At 42.0% G+C, this 23,350-nt stretch overlaps 1 protein-coding gene across 1 annotated transcript in view; it reads left to right on the top strand.

Annotated features, from left to right (window-relative positions):
- Nucleotides 1-320: 320 nt before the first annotated feature.
- The window catches only part of LOC311242033 (uncharacterized protein), a gene marked incomplete at its 3' end in the record, with an annotated part of 104,172 nt that continues 81,142 nt past the window's right edge, over nt 321-23,350 (top strand). The window contains exons 1-2 of the mRNA XM_084330988.1: nt 321-750; nt 838-958. Coding sequence (XP_084187114.1) covers nt 346-750; nt 838-958 — 526 coding nt within the window. The 5' untranslated portion in view covers nt 321-345. The remainder of the gene's footprint in view (nt 751-837; nt 959-23,350) is intronic.

The raw sequence follows: 23,350 nt of genomic DNA, 5'->3' as shown, positions 1-23,350 counted from the left end.
GGGCCCCCGCCCCGCCCCCCTCTCTGTCGGTGGTTCTGGTCAGGCCCCCGCCCCTCTCTCTGTCGGTGGTTCTGGTCGGGCCCCCGCCCCGCCCCCCTCTCTGTCGGTGGTTCTGGTCAGGCCCCCGCCCCCCTCTCTGTCGGTGGTTCTGGTCAGGCCCCCGCCCCGCCCCCCCTCTCTGTCGGTGGTTCTGGTCAGGCCCCCGCCCCGCCCCCCTCTCTGTCGGTGGTTCTGGTCAGGCCCCCGCCCCGCCCCCCTCCAGCCCGCCTCACTGCCTCGGCGCACCAACAGCAGTAGCAGCCGTCGGGGAAGAGAGAGAGAGTAAACAGAGACAGGAGCCTCAAGATGGCTGACTCGCTGGGTTCCATTCGCTTCAGCAGCGGGGCTACTGCGGTGGCGGCGGCGGCGGCCGCGGTCAAGAGTCCGCTCGTCAAGCCGACCGAGGCGAAGGGAGCCCCGGACAACCGCGCCCAGTCTTCCCGGCGGGAACTCAACCCTCCGCCGCCGCCCAAGAAGAAGAAGGTCCGAAGCGAGGAGGAGAAGAGCGTGAAACACAAGAAGAGAGTCAACAGAGAAGCGGGAGGCGGCGGCGGTAGCGGAGACAAGCCCCCCCCGAAGCCCAGCTATGGCGACCCGGCTCTGTGGAGCTTCAGTCCGGCCGCGGCGAGCAGCAGCGACAGCCCCGCTGGTTCCCAGCCGCCCGTCAGCGGTCACAAAGTGTTCAGACAGAGAGACTTCTTCCTCCACAAAGCGCCTAAACAGAGGGAGAAGGAGAGAGGAGGAGGAGGAGGAGGAGGAGGAGGGGGGGTTGAAAAGAAGAAACATAAGCTGTTGACTGCTGGTCCAGGGAGTAATAATAATAATAATATTAATAATAACACCATCATCAGCGGATTCGGCGACGTTTCTAGTCCGGGAATGAAGAGGGAAAACGGAGAGGTCAGACGGGCACAGAAAGGTACTATTTACGCCTATTTATATTGATTGATTGATTGATTGAACATTTTATTTAACAGATTGCAGAATGGGTACAATACAGTACGGCTCAATACACACAATTGTTAAGGGGATGCAGACCAGAGAAAGACTTTCGTCTTGTTTACATCAGGGTCCCCCATTTTCAATTCATCATAAATATAGACTGTTCCTTTGCGCTGCTACTCACTAACACACTTGTTATTGTTGTTATTGAGCATCCATAGAAAGTTTCTGGCATCATGTGCTATAATAACGATGAGAGCTTGTCATGGACTCACAGTCACTTGGGCGAATTATTATTAACATATGGTCCAAACAGTGCATTTGTCTGCCTTTGATTGATTGATTGAAAACTTTATTAACAGACATACAGATAGACAGTACATTCAGTACATACTGTACATCCTCCTCGCACATTGTGCCATGCACGGGCCACGGCGAACATACTATAGTCGCATTTTCTAGAGACGACTGCTATGTTTCTTCAACGTTGTCAAATGGCAGTTATTTGGATTGTTTGTTTATATTATTATTATTATGATGCAAATTCGAATACATAAGAAGAACCGTTTTCTCGGTTCTTACAGTCAAGATCACTGCGTTATTTATTTTCTTGCTGGTTATGGCTGCCTGTGTTTTTGTTGCTGTTGCCACATTATATAACATCCACGATCCCACTATGTTACCTTGTTGTAACGTTTTATTTGACAGCTAGAGCAGGGGGATCACATTCATATAAACACGCTATAATCTTTTAATTACTGGCTAATATGGGTTACGATACAATGATTGTGTACTGAACGATTTGTCTTATTATTACTTTATTACCGAGCAGTCTTTTTCCAAAGTGGTGTTTTGTGTTCAAACTGCACGTTTGTTGTCATAACAATATGACAGTCGCCCGCCATTATAGGGCAAATGTTGTTTTGGTACAGCAGCACCACGCCCCCCTCCAACCCAGAGCTGAGAGAGAGAGAGAGAGAGAGAGGGAGAGAGAGACCATAGAATGTACTTTATATCTGATTGTATTGTATGTTTGCACCATCAGTGCAGCATAGGACGTCATGGATATAGGACATGTTGACATTTCAAGGGTATTTCTACTTTTCGTGTGACGTTTTTTGTCCTGAGCGGTGAAACAAGAATGTCTGGTTGTCTTGTAATAGCAGTGTTTTCCATAAATTATCTTGTGGTGGCCCATCTGATCACATCAATATAGTTGTCCAACTAATGCAACATGCCCATATGAAAATGAACTATAGTAATTATAGCATTCTTGTGCCCCCCCCCCCCCCCCCCCACATGCACCAAATACTATAGGGAATGTGAAGTTGACATCACATTTCTAGGGTTTAAGTTTAAGTTTATTTGGATCCCCATTAGCCACAGCAGTGCTGGGGTCCATAACACGTAAAATACAGTTACAGACTTATACACTCACAACATTCACATGTCATACAGACAATTAAAACAACAATAAAACCCCTAATCAAATTCATAATACAATACAACAATATATGCGCCTTATGAATTCATAATACAATACAATAATACCTACTCATAATTAATTCATAATACAATACAGCATAATATACTATTTAGCTTTTACATACATTATCTATGTTCATATCAGCCAATTATACAATCTTTTAATAATATATCAAGGCTAGAGGATCACTCCCATTGACTGTGTGTTGACACTGACAGGTGGATTGTTGGGTTAAAAGATGGTTTTGGACGTTATTGTGTGAAAAGCTGCTACAGAAACTCATGCGCATCACAGGAGAAACCAAAAACTCTTCCATTAAAAAAATAAAAAATAATCCATTATAATATAAGAATAGTTGCCAAACATTTTTATAATTGATTTGTTGTCGATTAGTTGTTGCAGTCCTAACGTGATCCTCCAAAGATGGCGGCCTCTGTAAAAAATGTTTAACTTCCCACCCACTTCACAAGCCCTATAGTGTAATACTACAATGGATCACTAGAAAACGTGGTAGGCTTATTTCTATGCTAAAGCCCATAGGAATACTATACTATGTTGTTAGCCTAGGCAGGTTAATGACTGGCAGCCCACACACACACACACACACACACACACACACACACACACACACACACACACACACACACACACACACACACACACACACACACACACACACACACACACACACACACACACACACACACACACACATTTTCAAATAGTTATTATTGTATTGTAACCAAAGGGAGGGGAGGTAATTTCAAGTTTGTTTGGGGGATTTAAAACTTTTTGTAAACACAAATCCTATAAATTTCTGATGTGGTGTCCTGTTCTCCGCCCCTCCCATAGCGTCGTCTGTCGTTATAGTTTCCTCCTGATCACACGGCTGATTTGTGCTTATCAAGGGGGATCTCGTTCTCCTGCATTGCTTCTCAAATAACCCCCCTGCTATAGGCGGCACGTCGGCTTTGGGGGTAGGACGGCTGTAAAGGCAACGGCCCCGCGTGCAGCGCGAAAAATTTGACCTTTTATTTTTGGTTGCACGCAAACTGTCCGGGTTCTGATTTCATATACACACACACACTACTAGGCTATACTACAGCGAGCCCCACTCATTTATATATAGTGCAAATTAAGTGTTAAAATGAAGGCATCCAATAATATATTAACCATTGTCTTACCTTAATGCAGATAAATGCGACGTTTCGTCTTGGTGAGAAAGACCGTGACCACAACTTGAATCACAAGTTGCAATGAAGTGAACGTTTTTCGTAATTTAGATCTCATCATGCTTTGAAAACAATGTACATACAGTAGCTCTAAAAAGTTTCCACGATTTGATGAACTCGGACTCTCATCATGTCCTCTTAGAGCAAGCCCTTGTTTGCCAAGATAAAACAACATACAGCCTCAGGTGATCGGTAGTTATGCCCAGGGCCAGCCCGGTGCAGCTTCTAAATTACATTATTTAACCTGAGCCTATGCGTGATTGGTTACTGCCTGTACCTGGAATGTTAAACGCTGCCACCGATTGACACCTTCGTCGTTGACACCTCGGCCAGCCGACTGCAGCACAAGACACACACAATAGCCAGCAGCCTGCGCATATATTATATACATTTCAAGATTCCGAGCATAATATTCTGGGTAGGCATAGCCCCCCCTAGCCTTATATACGCGACGCCTATGCCCCCTGCGTTTATTGCCGCACGGTATCATGGATGAACGCTAAATCTTTGTGTGAAGATAAGATAAAATCTGTACCGTCCCAGAGGTGGAATTGTGTTGTCGTTTGATGACTGCACTGCACACAGCAACAAATGTGATAGAAATCAGAATCATGTTTATTGATGAGTAACGTTGCACGTACAACTAAGTCGGCTTTGGTACTTGTTCATACAAAGAAGAAGAAAACAATATGTGTTGAATAATATAAAAAGAAATATAGCAATGAATTTAAATAGAAAAAAAAAATGTAAACAAGTGGAAATCAAAGTCAAAGTCAGCTTTATTGTCGCTTTTCATAATGTGCAAGACATACAGAGAAATTAAATTGCGTTTCCCCCTCCCCACGGTGTATGTAAAAAATATCTAATATAAACATAAAGTAACATATAGGACACTATAACATAAAGTAACACATATGGGACATGATGTACACACAATATACAGGACTATACACAATATAAACAGTAGCTTAAAAAATGAATGTGAGTGAAATAAATATAGGAGGTAAAAGAGAACTTAGTGCAAATCTTTTTAGCAGCAGTGGTACATAGTAAGTATAAATAATAAATAATGGCAGTAAAATACAATAATGTCAGTCAATTGATAAGTGATGGGAGGTATTGTGCAAATGCAGTGGAGCGAAGGGTTAAAAATATAATCTGATGGTAGTGTCACTGCTGTACATAATATACAGCTATAGGAGTGTAATAAATAGAATATACATTTATATATTAGGCCTATTTCATGTATTAAAAATTATTACATGGAGTATTTGTAGGGGTGGAAATAATATCTTCCCTATACAAGACATATCCTACAGTAAATACACAAAATAGGCCTATATAAAAAGGTTAATAATAATAATAATAATAATAATAATAATAATAATAATAATAATAATAATAATAATAATAATAATAATAATAATAATAATAATAATAATAATAAAAGGTTAATAATAATAATAATAATAATAATAATAATAATAATAATAATAATAATAATAATAATAATAATAATAATAATAATAATAATAATAATACAAAGCACTTTACAGACATTTACAGAAATAAGAACCAGAAAGAGATGATAAATAAAATAGATTTCCCTACAGGAAATAACACATAATTACATACACAGAACAGAACTATTTAGACCATGTACAGAAATACATGCATAATCTAATCTACAAGTGTACAGATGACCACTGAAACTTTCAGAGTATGCATGAGAGAGCGTACGAAGCAGATATACTCAACAGTGAACAGTTACATACAGTGTATATATTATATAACTGCATATTACAGAGCAGGCTATTGATTTTCCTATATAGTAACATGCCATGAAAGTTTAGCCTACTATGTTCTCAATTATGTTCAAGGACATTATTATTATTGTTATAACTGAGAACAGACAAAGTACCTTCAAGTTTTCAGAGTCCAATGTTTTCCAACTATATTGTCTAAAGATGGTAAGTTAGAGTGTTATCTTCATTTAGGCTATAAATAAATACGGTAGAGGTTGAGTACATTCTGGTGATATATCACATTCACACTGATTTGGATTGACGTTACAACTGCAAATACATGGGCCATCCAAAGAGTGAATGAATGAATGAATGAATATATATATATATATATATATATATATATATATATATATATATATATATATATATATATATATATATATATATATATATATATATATATATATATATATATATATATATATATATATATATATTAGTATATTAGTGTGTGTGTGTTTGAGAGCTTCCACATGTATTTGTTACTGTCACACTAGCAGCATCACCAAATGTACATAGGTTTGTGCATTTGAATGTGGGCAAAGACTAGAAGCATCACTGTGTGTGTGTGTGTGTGAGAGAGAGCTCAGAATGATGTCATCCTGTGTCTGTTCCACTTGGCCAGTTTAAGAGGTCATTGTGACTTGTTCTGCAGTCCACTATCGTCTGTAGTGATGCCAAAATAAGATATATATATAATTAAAGAGATAGTGTAAATAGGTAGGAGCACAAGTCGGAATCCTATTTACATACTGACATATCTACTGTACAGGTGTCGGCAGATGCCTACAGATATGACAGAGTTATGTAGACAGTGAGTGAGCTATAATCAGGGCTGGACTGGGACCAAAAATCGGCCCTGACATTTTTTGCCCAGACCGGCCCACCATAATCGGTCGGACACCACCCACCAGTACACCATCCTTGCGTCCCCTTAAATATGCGTACCTACTGTACTATTCCCCCAAACCACTACAAAGCTGGGTAGTAAGTGCCATGGACAAGTGTACCAGTGCAAGTGGACCAGTGTACTCACTCACTCTTGGCTGAATCTTGTTTTGGGTGGTGATGTAAAAACACCTGCATCATAGCAGGCTCAGGATGGGCAAAGTAGTCTATAGCCTCTTCATCCCTGTCTCTCTCCTCCACAACCTGGCTTGACTAGACATAAGGAGAGAGAGATGATTACAATTAACTGGTACATTCAGGTCCAGAATAGTTGGAATTCCCTGACAAAGATGTGCAAAAAGCTGTACAATTTAAACAATACCATACTGGTAATGAGCAAATAGTTGTTTATTCAATGAATGCATGGAGCTGTTCCATCTTATTTCATTTGATACTAACTACTCAGTTCATACAGATTTCAAGTATTCAAATATCAATGATGAATATTGCATAAGGTTTACACAGTTAATAGATCACCTTCTTGTTTTATATTCATGTTCAGAGAGGAGTAATAGTTAGATCTTTGTATGTGATTTATATGGCAATTAAATCAATGGTGTGCTTGTTTGTTTGGGGAGTTTGACCTACAGTTAATGTGCCTACCATGTGAAGGTGCATGATCAATGGACAGCACAAAAACAATTTGTGTAGGTGGAGACTAGAGCTACCACAGATAGTAATAAGTTATAAGAGTAAGTAATCCATACCATATATATCCTAATAGTTACCTTATTATTACCATACTTGGCTGAAAATAAACTTTGCTGCCTGTTGTGAATGTGTTTTCCCTGTAGGCTAATACATAAGTAGGCATACATTTTTGCAGTTGAGCAAAAATTTGCAGTTGAGTAGGCTATAGTGTTGTCAAAAATATCGAAAAATCGATACATATCGATTCTGAATATTTAAAACGGTTTCAATACTCTTTTCCCGAAATATCGATATTTAATTATTCATAAAAAAAAATATATATATATATATTTGTATAAGGAAGTTGCATTGTTCATTTCAATACCTGTAATAGTACAGTAGTTCACACACACACACACATGTGCATTCAGTTAAGTCGGAATATGACTGTAATACAAACAGTTCAGTTTGTCAGGTACATGCAACACAGTGTTGACATCTGTCTGCTTGAGAAAATACCATGTTCTGGAATAAAAATGATTGAAGTGAGATGAACAGTTATTTTTAAATGTGTGATCTAAAGATAAACAAAGGGTTTTAAAAGTGTTATATTTATCTTCTCTTATATAGTACCAGAGAGAAGCTGAGGAGAATCAACCAGCAACAAAAGCAAAACATTATATATATATATTTTTTTTTACATTTTTAAGATTTAACCTTTTTCCCCGTGGTATCAAAAATGGTATCGAATATCGATACTTTTCAAGGTATCGTATCGAAGTTCGAAATTCCAGTATCGTGACAACACTAGTAGGCTATATGTGCTGTGTTTTTATGTCTTCCATCGAGGACCACCTTGTAAATAAGTGTTTTAATTAATGCTTTTAGGTGATATCCTCAGGAATACAAATTGGTCAAGATAATTAGTTTTTATGATGTGTTTTTAATTTCCAAATACAAATCTAATCAAATTAAAAAAAAAAGCTGTTTTTTGCAGTTGAGCTACAGGTGTTGTATATTATACAGCCTTTTCATGCATCTTTATCAAGGGAACCCTTATCCTAGGCCAGGGGTTGGCAATAGGCGGCCCGCAGGCCGACATTGGCCCGCCAGCAATAATTTCTGGCCCGTCAGTTTATTTTGGTCACGTGGACTGGGAAAACCAATGGAATAGTCCCACCGGGCCGCGTGTATATTTTCCCTAACGCACTTTCACTTCCGCGTTCGGGATGCGAGCGATTAACGTTAGCAAAAATGTGTTAAAAAAAACAAAACAAACGTCTTTGGATAGCTTCTTTGCAACGGGGAAATACCAACTGAGGAGCCAGAAGAGGAGCCTACGACCTCCAAGACACATAAAGCTTCTTTTAATAAACAGGAGTCATACTTAAAATACGGGTTTATCGGGGGCGGTTAGGTGGCGTAGCGGAGATTGCGTTCGTCACCAACCCCGGAGCTGTGAGCTGGATTCGCCTGTTCGAACAGGCGAATCCAGCTCACAGCTCCGGGGTTGTCACCAGCTTGACTGGCCGTTCACACTAATACAATTGGCTGTATTAGAGGGTGGGAGAAGCTGGCGGGGTGGGTCCGGGTCGTTGTAAACAGCGACTCCTACAGTTCGGTCGGGGCGCCTGCTAAGCGCGGATAGGACCTGAGTGGGATAGTGTGATCCTTCCACACGCTACGCCCTCTCAGGGAGGATCCGCGCTGCCAGGTGAAAAGAAGCGGTTGATTGGCTGGACGTGTGTCGGAGGAAGCACGTGATAGCCTCCACTCTCCCAGATGATCTGACTGTGGGGGGTAAGTGCGCAGCGACCAGGAAGGGGATTGGGAATTGGCATACGACTAACATTGGGATGGAGAAAAATCTGAGGAAAATGGAGGGGGGGAAAGATATAATAAATAAAAAAAAAAAAAATGGTTTATCGCAACAGGTGACTCTTGCGTGCCGAGGTCCTCTCTGCATAATATGTGGCGACAAGATAGCAAACGAGGCAATGATGACAACTGTGTTCAAGTTGGCAGATAAAGTAGCTGCATTCAACGCCAATCTGGAATTGGAGGGCGGCGAGTGGATATTTGACATGTTTCAAACATTAGCAGGGATTTTGGAGGACTGAAACAAGCCCAGGGCAGTTATGGTGAGTCGTGTTTTCATGCATTCTGATCTGCTGTTCATGTTATTATGCACTCGCCGCGGTGATCTGCAACAGCTGATCTGCTGTTCATGAATGAATGAATGAAAACTTTATTTAACAGATTGCAGAATGGGTACAATACAGTACGGCTCAATACAATTGTTAAGGGGATGCAGACCAGAGAAAGACGTTTGTCTTGTTTACATCAGGGTCCCCCATTTGCGAGTGCATCATGCTCGCTTATGCCTGTATTTTTTACTGTTGTGAAGCACTTTGAACTGCAACCTCTGTATGAAAAGTGCTATATACAAATAAAGTTATTATTATTATTATTATTATTATTATTATTATTATTATTATTATTATTATTATTATTATTATTATTATTATTATTATTATTATTATTATTATTATTATTATTATTATTATTATGTGTATGCACCCGCCGCAGTGCTGCATTTTTCACTATCATTATATTAAATTAGCCATTGTTTTTGGTCCTGGCCCGCCATTCAATGGCTTGGGGAAAATTTGCAGACCCTAATTGCAGACCCCTGTCCTAGGCAAATGATTTTTTATGATGATACGATATGGACCTAGTAGTTGGGTTATCTGTGGCACTTCGTTTCTCAATGGATTTGTCATCTAGGAGGGTTCATAAACAAATTTAGCCGGGGTGTATTTTTTAAAAAGGCAGGGAAATTTGTGAGAGACCAAAATCCAAAATGCCTGCTGTGGACTTTTTAATGGTTTGACCTACAATGATGCACAATACATGGTATCAGCCCCCTCTCAGTCATGTACCAGCCCCCTCTCAGTCATGTACCAGCCAGCCCCCTCTCAGTCATGTACCAGCCTCCTCTCAGTCATGTATACCAGCCCCCTCTCAGTCCTGTATACCAGTCCCTTCTCAGTCATGTACCAGCCCCCTCTCAGTCCTGTATACCAGTCCCCTCTCAGTCATGTACCAGCCCCCTCTCAGTTCTGTATAGCAGTCCCCTCTCAGTCATGTACCAGCCCCCTCTCAGTCATGTACCAGCCCCCTCTCAGTCATGTACCAGCCCCCTCTCAGTCCTGTATACCAGTCCGCTCTCAGTCATGTACCAGCCCCCTCTCAGTCCTGTATACCAGCCCCCTCTCAGTCATGTATACCAGCCCCCTCTCAGTCATGTACCAGCCCCCCTCTCAGTCATGTACCAGCCCCCTCTCAGTCATGTACCACAGCCCCCTCTCAGTCATGTACCACAGCCCCCTCTCAGTCATGTACCAGCCCCCTCTCAGTCATGTACCACAGCCCCCTCTCAGTCATGTACCACAGCCCCCTCTCAGTCATGTACCACAGCCCCCTCTCAGTCATGTACCACAGCCCCCTCTCAGTCATGTACCACAGCCCCATCTCAGTCATGTACCACAGCCCCCTCTCAGTCATGTACCACAGCCCCCTCTCAGTCATGTACCACAGCCCCCTCTCAGTCATGTACCACAGCCCCCTCTCAGTCATGTACCACAGCCCCCTCTCAGTCATGTACCAGCCCCCCTCTCAGTCATGTACCTGCACGACTGGCGGGGGGGTGCTTAGTAAGATATGTGATTGGGCCAGCCCAGTGTCAGTCTGTACCAATGGGCCGCTGTCCCAGCCTAGTAGTGGGCCGGTCGTTGACCAAATGAATAAAAAAAAAATTATAATCAAATCATAACGGCCCAAATATGCATCGGCCCACCAGGAAAATGCCCGGTATGCCAGATGGCCAGTCCAGGACGGACAGAGGAAAACAGATTGGCTCAAAGGTAGATACATGAACGCCTTTGCAGTGATGGGTAGTAGTTAACTACATGTTCAATTACTATACCTGTATTTTCCAGGTAGTTTAACAAAATTCATACCGTAATTGTTTTAGAATACCATTGGTAGTTACCTATAAACTACACTTTTCTGAACATTAGAATTGAACATTCTAATGTCTGATAATGGCTACTGGCCATTGTAAGCTGTAGAGCGGTAGAATTCTGAGAAAACATTCCAAAAAAACATCCACCTGAAAGGTAGGGTATATTATATCGATACTTGGCGTCACTGTATCGATATAATATCGGCTTGCAAAATATCGCAATATATTGCTGTATGAATCTTTCCCCCCATCCCCACTGAAAGGATTAAAATGTTGCTTGGTTTGTTTCCCTCGTCTCCTTCTGATTCAACCCCCCAAAAGAACATGACAACAAAAAGAAGTTTGGCATCCGACCAGAGTGCAAATTGAACAGTAGTGGAAGTGCAATATGCAATGTACAGGTGATTAAACTGGGTACACATTTTAGGCACAGTTTTAGACACGCCTTTCTCTCTCTCCTTTACTCCTCTGCTCATCAGGGTATTTGGCTTTCAAGCTGGCTGATCCTCTCCGCTGATCCTCTCTCTAGTTGCTTTTGATCATGTTCTTTCCTGCCCTCTTCTGCTCTCCAGGGTCTCTGTGTCTCTTGTCTGTACTGTTTGTCCCGTTTTGTCCTCTGTCTGCCTGTCTTTTCTTTTCCTTTCTCCAGTTGCCCTTAGACTGCTTCCGGGCTTTCCTATTATTAGCAAACTCAGTCACAACTTCATCAAAGTCCGGGTCCCTGACAAGCTCAGATTCGATGTCCATCAGTGACTGACAACGCACTGAGGCGCTGTTGCTTCTATGTTGTTCTCCGTTCATTTTTTATTCTTGCCATCTGTGAGAATGATCTTTCACCTTCACGGTTTGTTACTGGCAAGAGTCAAGAAGATACAGAGGGCTACAAACATGTTGGGGAAAGTTGATTGCAGACTATGTTTCAAGAGCAGTCGCAGCATTTTTTAGGAGACATATCCTGCCAATTCTGTATCTGAACTGGATAATTGAATTTGCAATGTTCAGATCTAAATCGTGCTGCAGCCTGTTCACGAACTGCGGACAAATCCTCAGATTCCATGATCGGTAGAACCCCAAGGTGGTCTGTGATGTTCCTTCCTGTATGCATCTGATCTATGGTCTAAACAGCTGACTGACTTATCAATAATGACATTGAATATTTCTACCTTGTATCGCTCTCTGCCTTGTAGCATTCCCTCATGCTCCGCAATCCGCATAATCATCTGAAAACACAGTGCGCTGCTCGGCCGGCTGCAGTTAATCTTTGTATGACTGGCACACATCCGGAACACTCTTGGCAGATCTTTCGAACTTGTCTCAAAGTGAAAATAGTACCCATGATCACAATGACTCTAGGAGACAAACTGCAGTAATCAGATCCATGTCAGCCTTTTGTCATGATTCACTTGTCACTTTGAATCAGTTTAACAACACACTGACACTGTCCCAAAAATGTGCTAAAAGACAGTGCTGCTGCTTCGTTGCATGTAACATGCTTTTCTCCTGTATCAGTCGATATCTTATTAGTATATTTCTTATTTGGGCATAATTCTCACACAGTACTTTAGATGCATCTGCACAGCAACTCCCAACGTGTGGATGACAGCGATTTCAGTGTTGTGTTCAGCATTGTTGAAGACTTTGTTCCATGTATGAGTAGAACCAGCATAAAAAGCATACAGAGACTGAATAAGGTCAAATAAACTACTAGCCTCTTGACAGCTACCTTAGTACCTTCTATACTGTTCACACCCACCAAATTAAGAGAATGTGCTTCATAGGGAATGTAATGGGTTCTTGTTCTTCAGGTAAGCCTGCTGCCTGTTGTAATAGCCCGACATATTACTACCATTATCATAAGCCTGGCCTCTGACAGTTTGCGATATCTAGGTTTAAATGGTCAAGCATAAATCAAATCAAATCAAATTTATTTGTAAGGCCCGACAACACACATTCCATGGGCCGTACACTTCTTCTTTAAACAAGTCAAGAAGAAACATCACAATAAGTCAAGAACAAAACAAGAACACCATAAGGTCCAAACATTTTTAAATAAATGCTAAATAAATAAATGCAACACTTTGTAGTGGGCGGAGATGGAGCAATACATACATGTAGTGAGCATATGCATACATGGTGACAGTAGAATCATAGTATATAAGAAAATTGTGAAATAGAGTAATAGATAGAACTACTGCAAGCGTATGGATACAGGATGAGATACAAGACAATAGCTCAGGGCCGTATGCCCTGTGGGGGCAGGAGAAGTCACTCAGAGGGTTCAGCACTGCAGGCCAGACAGAAGACGGTTCTCTTATGTCTGCAGAAAAGCAGACAAGGGAGCAAATAGACTAAACTAACTAAACTAGACAGATTAATCTAAGGGTCAGTCCCCGACCAGGTGAGATCAGGGTAGGTTGAAGGAGAGAGAGAAAAGATGGGTCTTAAGCAGGGATTTAAAAGCTTCGACAGAGCAGGCGCCCCTGACGACGGCAGGTAATTTGTTCCACAGGTAGGGAGCGCGGTAGACAAAGGCTCTGTGGCCGGCGGATTTCTTTTTAACCCTAGGAATCGATAGAAGCCCCGCATTTTGTGAGCGCAGAGCACGAGCGGGCGAGTATCGAGAGATGAGATCGGATAGATAGAGCGGTGCGAGCCCATTCAAAATTTTGTAGGTGAGGAGTAGCACTTTAAAGTCAGATCGGGCTTGAATAGGAAGCCAGTGTAGGGTGGACAAAACTGGTGTGATGTGATCAAATTATCTAGTTTTAGTTAGTATCCGTGCAGCCGCATTTTGCACGAGTTGAAGATTTTTGATGCTTGAATTAGGTAGGCCTGAAAAAAGTGCATTACAGTAGTCTAGACGTGATGAGAAAGCCCATCAGAGGTTGGGAGGGACTCTGATTGTTGAGTAAGCCAACAATTTCATCTCTTATGAGATCAATTTTCTTGGTAAAGAATTTAATGAATTCGTTAGCCGAGAACGCATGGTTTAGGGCACTTGGTTGTTTCTGAGTACGTTTTGCAACTGTGTCAAACAGAAACTTTGAGTTGTTTTTGTTTTCGTTAATGAGCCTGGAAGAATATGAGGTTTTGGCAAGTGAGAGTGCCTTTTACGTAAACTATCATTCCAGGCAAGGCGGAATACTTAGAGTTTGGTCGAACGCCATTTAAAGATTTATTTTTTAGCGTTTATCGCTTTTTGCTACTGGGCAGTCCAGTAGAGAGAGAGAGAGAGAGGAAGAGCTGGAGACAGAGCGGGGGGAAGACATTCGGCAAATGACGCCGGGTCCGGGAATCGAACCCGGGTCGGCCGTGCCGCGACGCAGCGCGTTACATGGTTCGCCACTTGGGCGCCCTGGTCGAACGCCATTCGTAAACCAGGGAGTTTGTTTTTGCGGAGCACGTTTAGGCTTAAGGGGAGCGACAATGTTGAGCGTGCTACGAAGGGCGGCGTTAAGTTTGTCTGTAAAGAGATCAAGGGGGCCAGAGTAAGAGAGGAAGGAGAGAGGGTGTCTGGGTAGGCAGTTAACTAGAATTGGGACAGTTGAGGTGTTAATACGCAATAAGCATAGCCCTCAGTATCAGCCAGACTTTCCCCTGTGTGACTCTCAATGGGTTAAAAACCAACAAAGCATTCAATAATTTCCCCCTATTTACTCTCAAATCTAAAAATGTATGAAAATGAATGAAAAAAGCTGGTCAGTATGTAACATATCAGGAGTATCCACGATACCAGAAACATACTTTGCTGTTCATAAAAGTGTTCAAACTTGAGTTCTGCAGTGTCAAGTGTATGTATTAGGAAGAGGTAGGCTATTTTTCTAATATTCTTTTAGAAAAAAAGGTTTTGGCTGTCCTAACTGTGGTGAGAAGTTCGTTCCACCATTGTGGAGCAAGGACCAAGAATAGGCGGCTTCTCTTTGATGACCCTCCCGGAGCTCAGATAGGAGTGGGTCTAAGGCGGCCAGAAGACGTAGAGCGGAGGGGTCTTGAGAGACCATTGACCAGAGGTTTCCTTTGCCGCGCGATATGCCAGGTTGAGGACCTTGAAGATGGGGAGCCAGTGCAGGTCCCTAAGAAGTAAATAACATGGGCTGACTTTGGTAGGTTGGAGATCAGGCGGGCGGCTGCGTTCTGATTCTGAATGAGTTGAAGAGGCTTGGTGGCAGTGGTCGGTAGACCAGCAAGCAAGTGCATTGTAGTAGTGGAGGCGAGAGATGACTGTTGATTGGACAAGGAGTTGGGTGGCTTCTTTTGTCAGGAAGGGGCGGATCCTTCTGACGTTGCTCAGGAGGAATCTGCAGGTTCTGGTTGTTGCGGCGATGTGAGTGGCAAAAAAACAGCTACAACCCGCCTGAGCACTTCCCACCAGTTCCTCTTCTCTCCCTCCAACTGTTGACCAGCTGAGCATTCACACAGTCCCTCTCCCAGTAGTGGATGAGCGCTGAAGCACTGCTAACATGCAGTCTGAGTGGTCTGAGCTCTTCTCATGTTCACGTACATGATTGGGGTGTTTCCAATCAGAAAAAACACCAACAAATTGGCAACAAAAACGATTACCTGTGGAAGGTGAATATATAGCCTAGTCTCTGGAAACTATTTCCCCATTTGGATGAGGGCAGGTCAACATATAATTTGTAAGGGAGCGCACCATATATTTTAAGCCTTTACCGGGTTGAGGCTGGATACTTGGAACTTCGGTTATGAAGGCATCAGACCCTCTTGTCAATTAGCACAATTAGTCAATGAGCTACGTTACCCTCAGGCTCAGCAGGTCGTGGCGTTGGTAACACTAACGTTAATAATGTAAACGTTGTCAGGTGTAGGTGCTGACGGTGGTAGCTCCATGGGTGGTGGTGTTGGCAAGCTGCTGCTAGCTAAGTGCCGACGTTTAGCGCGTTGTTGCAGCACCTGCACACTGTCACGGTGTCACCGTCATCTTGCTGCCACATTCTTTATCAATAACGCCTCCCTCTCTTCTTTTTCTCCCGCTAAATCCACTTGTACTGCTGCTTTCACAATTTTTTTTAATACATTTAAACACATGTAATATAAAACAAAACATGACGGCACATAATACAATAATAATAGAATGACAGTAGAAATAACAAACAAAACAAAAAATAAATAATAAATACAGAACCTAAAAATAAAAACAAATTATATTATCACAGACACCACACAAGACAAAATACATTGCCCTTATTATAATCTGGCCCTGAGTAAGAGTAGGTTAGAGATATTATGTACAGATATAGTATCTACATATATGTAAAAAGGATTATATGCAGGTATGTACAGCATTATTCTACATGCTATACAGATACAGAGTTATATGTGTTATGCAGGTGTATTGCAGGATTGTATGCAGGTATCAGTGTACCTCAAAATTGTATTATGGAAAGCAGGGGAGGGAACAGCAAAGTGTATTGGAATTGGTTTGTTCCGGATTGTACCAACATAAATTATTTCTGGGGTGATGTCCAAGCTGATTTGTTAGATTAAACACAATAGAGAGGAGAGTGGGTGGAGAGCAGAAAGCTAAACACCATGTTATCACTGGTGTTATCATAGTGACTCGATCCCATATCCCGGAATGACATTTCCATGGGAAATCATCATTTTCACCTAAAAGGTTGTTTATAAAATTACCAGTTACCTTAACCGTACCTAACCACTCGCACCACCTAAACATTTAAGAATAAAAGTACAAATGTTCTTTCTTTCTTTCTTTCTTTCTTTCTTTCTTTCTTTCTTTCTTTCTTTCTTTCTTTCTTTCTTTCTTTCTTTCTTTCTTTCTTTCTTTCTTTCTTTCTTTCTTTCTTTCTTTCTTTCTTTCTTTCTTTCTTTCTTTCTTCATTCCATCCTTCTTTCCCCCCCCCCCCTCTGTCCTTCCGTCCCTGGACATTAGACAGATGTGTGCTAGCAGCAGTACATAGATCCACATTGTTATCTCACTCACTCACTCAGTTATTCACTCTGTCCCTAGTGACTCACGCTCAGAATCTCCCCTCGTGCTTCTGTGACGCTGTGTGTCCTTGTTTATTCCAGGATGTCAATAATTTTCCATATAATAGAGATTCGACCCTCTTCCCTGTCCTTGCTGCGTCGTCATAATTACATCAGGGTTCGCACAAGGTCATTGAAGTGCTTAAAGTACTTGATATTTAACTATTTTTTTTGTATAAGGACGTTGAATTGTTCATTTTAATACTTATAGTAATAGTACAGTAGTCCACACACACACACACACATGTGCATTCAGTTAAGTTGGAATATGACTGTAATACAAACAGTTCAGTTTGTCAGGTACACGCAACACAGATTACAGTGTTGACATCTGTCTACTTGAGAAAATCCCATTTGCTGCAATAAAAATGATTGAACAGACTGATATATTGCAATATTAATATCGCGATATATTTTTATCGTGACTTAAGTATCGTGAATGTTAATATCGTATCGTGAGGCCTCTGGTGATTCCCACCCCTATTTAGTAGTGTCAATACGGGTACAAGGCCACCCAAAAAAACGGCACGGGACGAGATGACAGGTGAGTTTAACGTGGTGTCAGGAGAGGAGCGCACAGTGGCTGAAGTGAAAAAGTCAAAAAGAATTCTCTCAAAACACAGGAGAGAACCGCGGTCAGGTGGCGTAGCGGAGATTGCGCTCGTCACCAACGCAGGAGATGCTGGGTTCAAGCCCAGCTCTCGGCGTTGCTACCAGCTTGGCTGGTTGTTCATACTAATACAATTGGCATTATTAGGGGGTGGGAAGCTGGTGGGTGGGAATCTGGCGTTGTGGACAGCGTCAGGTCAGGTCTCGGCGCTTGCTCAGCGGGGGCAGGACTTGGTGGAGATAGCGTGCCCTCCCACGCGTTACACTTCACCAAATGAGAGTCCTCGCTGCCAAGTGAAAAGACGTCACTGGCTGTCGCCGCACGTATCGGAGGAAGCGTGCGATCGACTCGGGACGCCCTTGTACCGACTTGTAGGAGAACATGCGAACAACAACCAGGTAGGGGAGGGGGGGGAATTGGCACAACGACTAATTGGGACGGGGAGAAAACAGAGAAATTAGAAATAGAAAAGAAAAAAAACACAGGAGAGAGATGCTGGCGTGGTATTGCTTTCTGTTGAGATATGGAAACGCATCTGGGGAGGGTGCCTTGATGCGTACGTGCCCAAGGTGGACAGTACCTGGACGTGTGGTGGCTCAGGGTTTGAGCGTCTGGTCCGGCTCCTCAGCACTGGCTCGAGTCCAGGGTTTTGCACAGGTCTTGGTAGGTACTCATCGCTCTCTGCGAATAGGTCCGCACTCCTCAGTGCACGATCAGCGATTTCTTCCAGCAGCAGTAGATATGCCATATTGTGTGTGTGTGTGTGTGTGTGTGTGTGCGTATGTGTGTGCGTGCACTGAGTGCAACTGAGGGGGCAGCTCTGTGCACCCTCACCAAGCCACTTGCATCAGGCTGCGGCGTTGTTGCTAATAAACTATAGATTTATCATCTATATTAGTAAATATATAGCCTACTACATGAAAGGTATGGGATGTGCTGAGAGCAGAATGTAGATGTGTCCATTAGGGCTGCACGATTCTTGCTAAAATGTGAATCACGATTTTTCTCTCTAAGAATTGAGATCACGATTCTCTCACATGATTCTTATTTTTTCAATAAAATATTGCACTCTTTCTTAATATAACATAACATATCAATGTGCTTGACTTAAACTTAAACATAACATAATAAAGTGCTTGACTTAACTCATTCTGTGCCAACCACGTAATATAATTTATTTTTATGACGAGTCATATACTATAATAGTATAATACTATAATATTAATGTAGCCTAATCTTTTTTTTTTAAACTTAAATTTTTATTCAACATTTACATACAACATAACATTTATATTGACATCCATAGCATATCGACATACGGGTAGATTCATGAAATTAAATATAAACATACAATAAAAGAACACTGTTCAACAGACCTAAATAATAAAGTACAAAAAAACATAAAACAATTGTCATACCCAACAGAAATAAAAATAGAAAAAACTAACTAAAGCAAAGGTGTGTGACACGGGTTCAGAGACCCTCTTTGAACCTCTTTCCTCCTTTACCCTTCGCCCTCTTGTGTTGCATTTGGTTCCTCCTCTGTGATGTCGTTTTCGTTCCCCTTATAATCCTCCCACTTTCCCCATCTTTCCCCAAATTTCTCTTCCTGTTATCCTCTCCATATCCTGTATCTCCTCTACTACTCCTACCCATTGTGCTATTGTCGGTGGATCTTCTTTGTACCACAGTCTCGTTATTGCTTTTCTGGCCGATATCAGCATTATCTTTATTAAATACTTGTCCCCCCCTTGTATTCCCTCGTGCGTCAGGTCCCTAAAGTACCAGTCCCGTTTGTGGTAACCCGTATCCTAATATTCTGGTCATTGCCTCCCCTATCTCCTCCCAATACCCCTTCAGCTTCTGACATCCCCAGAATATGTGTGTGTTGTAGCCTAATCTTTATCTGCAACTGTGAAGAAAACCCCCATTGGTTTAAACAGAATGAATAGAGACATAAAAATATATATATAATTTTTTTTTAATTTCCAAAAAAAATGCGAATGTTGATTTAGAATTCTAACGCCAACTTAACGAACGAAGGTCCGAATATTTGGGCTCAGCCCTACAGCAGAATGGTCTCTCATCTCTCTCTATGATTTGAGACCATGATATGACGACTGAATTCGTTTTACCTTTCTTCTCGACCAAAGGCTGCCTTTATGTTATTCCACAAGTTACCAAAGACGTTTCAAAATAATTAGAAACTGCATTTATAGCACAAGACAAAATTAGAGCAACACGGCATGCGGCACAATGATCGTTTTATCTCAATAATCTTCTTTCCGTGATCGGGGGAAGCCAATTGAAACTCAATGTATCGCCCAGCCAGGGTCCAGGCTCAAGAGTCCAGATATTTAGCCTGAACCATGCATCTATGTTTTGCATCGTGTGGAGTCTGAACTTGGCTTTTACACCCACTAAAAACAGCCTGTTTCAACACAAGGGAATCGGCTAGTTAAAATGAGATATAGTCTAGTTTCTTTGCCAAAAAAGAACCAACAACAACAACTAGTTACCAAACACGTTCCACAGATTCAAGGAAGTCATTTAAACAAGATATCAAAGCGTTTTCACCTTCAGATCATCGTAACCCCTGAGCCGCCTCCTACCCTCCCATTCCTCGGCAGCAGAGGAGGGAACATCGTGAGAACAAGCCTCCCTCTTCAACAACGGCTCTGACTGAGTTCAGAGGGAGACGTTTTCTCTTTTTTTTAGAAACAAAAGAAAAAAGACCAAAGAAACATTGACAACGTGAAAATTATTTCTTTCTTTGTTTTATTTTTTTTGTTGAGAAGGAGAATCTTTTTTTTTATCTCTAACTCATGCGATGGAGGTATTGAGTTGTTGGAGAAGGGCTGACCTTCGATTTTTTTTGGAATTTGAAGCTTCAGGGCCGAGATTTGATTTGAATTCAAAGCTTAAAAAAAAAAACAAAAAAATAAAGTAATAAAAAAAAATATTTTATTTGTATTTAAAAAAAAAAAAATTATGTTGTGGGACTTGTATAGCACTTTGTTCAACTTTGTCAGTGCTGTAAAGTTTAAACCTTTTTAAATCTTAGACAAACTAAACACTTTGCTTCCATGAAATATTGTAAGCCGTCATTTGAGGCTTTATAAAAGCAGCACAATGAACACAAATCTGTCAGTGCCGAGTCCGACCTCATCTTAAATAACAAACAGCATTGCTTGTTGTAGTTAACAAAAAAAGGCAGAGTTGATTTAGCAATAAAAAAAAAGAAAAAATCATATATATATATATTTATTTTACATAATCGAATTTTACTTTCATATTCGAATCCCATGCCCATCGAACGAAGCTTCGAAGTATTGTGTGTGTGTGTGTGTGTGTGCGCGCCCCTGTCCCATCTCTGGTCTTTGGAAAGACCATATTATATATGAGGTCAGAGTAGTTTGATAGTATTTACTGAGGATGGCCAGATAATGTTGATATTTAAACTTAAAAAATTATTATACAGAGAGAAGCTTCAGAAAGTACAAAACGCTGCTGACCGGCAAAAGAGAATCCCTCACTGAGGAAAACACAAAGCGTGTGTGTGTTTGTTTGATGTTTGTTCATGTGCTCCCTGGGTCCAGGAGGAAAGATATGAGGGGCTGCAGTTTGTGCCAGAAAACAACATTTTGACCAGTTTTAACATTGTTAATGCTTAGAGGTTTCACCTCTGCGTGCGTGCGTGCGTGCGTGTGTGCAACAGTAAGTTGGTTGTAAATCAGCGAACTGAAGACGGTATAATCTCTAAAACTCTTGTTTGTGCTCAGGCTGTCTAGACCGCTAGATGTACAAATCCACCCGCAACTCTTATTTCAGAGAATATACCAGCAGCTGTATGAGCGAGTGCGTAATTGTGTGTGTGTGTGTGTGTGTGTGTGTGTGTGTGTGTGCGCGTGTGTGTGTGCGTGTGTGTGTGTGTGTGTGTGTGTGTGTGTGACACAGAGTCAGTTATTGCTGCTACTAAGCTGTGTCGGTGATGTACAAAATAGAATTCACCCCTTCAAAATGAGCAGTCAGCACTACATGAAGCAGTCAGCGCTACATGAAGCAGTCAGCACTAGATGAAGCAGTCAGCGCTACATGAAACAGTCAGCACTAGATGAAGCTGTCAGCACTAGATGAAGCAGTCAGCACTACATGAAGCAGTCAGCACTACATGAAGCAGTCAGCACTACATGAAACAGTCAGCACTACATGAAGCAGTCAGCACTCCATGAAGCAGTCAGCACTCCATGAAGCAGTCAGCACTCCATGAAACAGTCAGCACTCCATGAAGCAGTCAGCACTCCATGAAACAGTCAGCACTCCATGAAGCAGTCAGCACTCCATGAAGCAGTCAGCACTACATGAAGCAGTCAGCACTACATGAAACAGTCAGCACTACATGAAGCAGTCAGCGCTAGATGAAGCAGTCAGCACTACATGAAGCAGTCAGCACTACATGAAGCAGTCAGCACTAGATGAAGCAGTCAGCACTAGATGAAGCAGTCAGAACTACATGAAGCAGTCAGCACTACATGAAGCAGTCAGCACTAGATGAAGCAGTCAGCACTAGATGAAGCAGTCAGCACTACATGAAGCAGTCAGCGCTACATGAAACAGTCAGCACTACATGAAGCAGTCAGCGCTACATGAAGCAGTCAGCACTACATGAAGCAGTCAGCACTCCATGAAGCAGTCAGCACTCCATGAAGCAGTCAGCACTACATGAAGCAGTCAGCACTACATGAAGCAGTCAGCACTCACACTGTATACGCTCACACTAGGGGTGTAACGATACACAGAAGCCACGGTTCGGTACGTACCTCGGTATTGAGGTCACTGTTCGGTACGATTTCGGTACAACAGGAAAAAAATATTTATAATTATTATTACATATTTTTAATTATTATTATTAAATATAATAATAATCTATAGGCTTGCCGTAGTAGTCAGTGATACTGGTGTAATTCTGTGTTCAGGCATCCACAAGTAAATTAATTGCCTACTGTTATCTGCCCTCAAGAACGCTACGGTCATCCACTACAGGTTTACTAGACACGCCCAGAAACCAAAAGAGGATAGGAAGTATGGCATTTGCCAACTATGCCCCAAAACTATGGAACACACATCAGAAACGCCAGCTCCATACACATTTTTAAAGGAAAATTAAAAACGTACCTATACAGTCTAGCTTACAAATAGTTATGGCTTGGAAAAACCTGATGGATCCATGAGGCTAGGATAAGCCTTGTGGACCCAACTTTTTAGATGAAGGAACGGGTACATACGCACACAATACACGACCACTGATGGATCCGTAAGGCTTGGAAAAGTCTTGTGGACCCAACTCTTTAGATGAGGGAACGGGTACATACGCACACAATACGCGGCCACTGATGGATCCATGGGGCTTGGATAAGTCCTGTGGACCCAACTCTGGCCACTGACCACATGAGGGAACGGGTACATACGCACACAATACACGGCCACTGATGGATCCATGGGACTTGGAAAAGTCCTGTGGACCCAACTCTAAACGTAACTACACTAGCGTTATAAGAGCTAAACATTGCTACCTACCGTACAAGTGCATTGGTTTAGTGCACTTCCGGTTGCTACTGA

Source organism: Notolepis coatsorum, assembly GCF_963971535.1.
Source record: "Notolepis coatsorum genome assembly, chromosome: 15".
NCBI lineage: Eukaryota > Metazoa > Chordata > Actinopteri > Aulopiformes > Paralepididae > Notolepis > Notolepis coatsorum.
The sequence above is the reverse complement of the archived record's forward strand: the minus strand, read 5'-3'. Positions and strand labels throughout refer to the sequence as shown.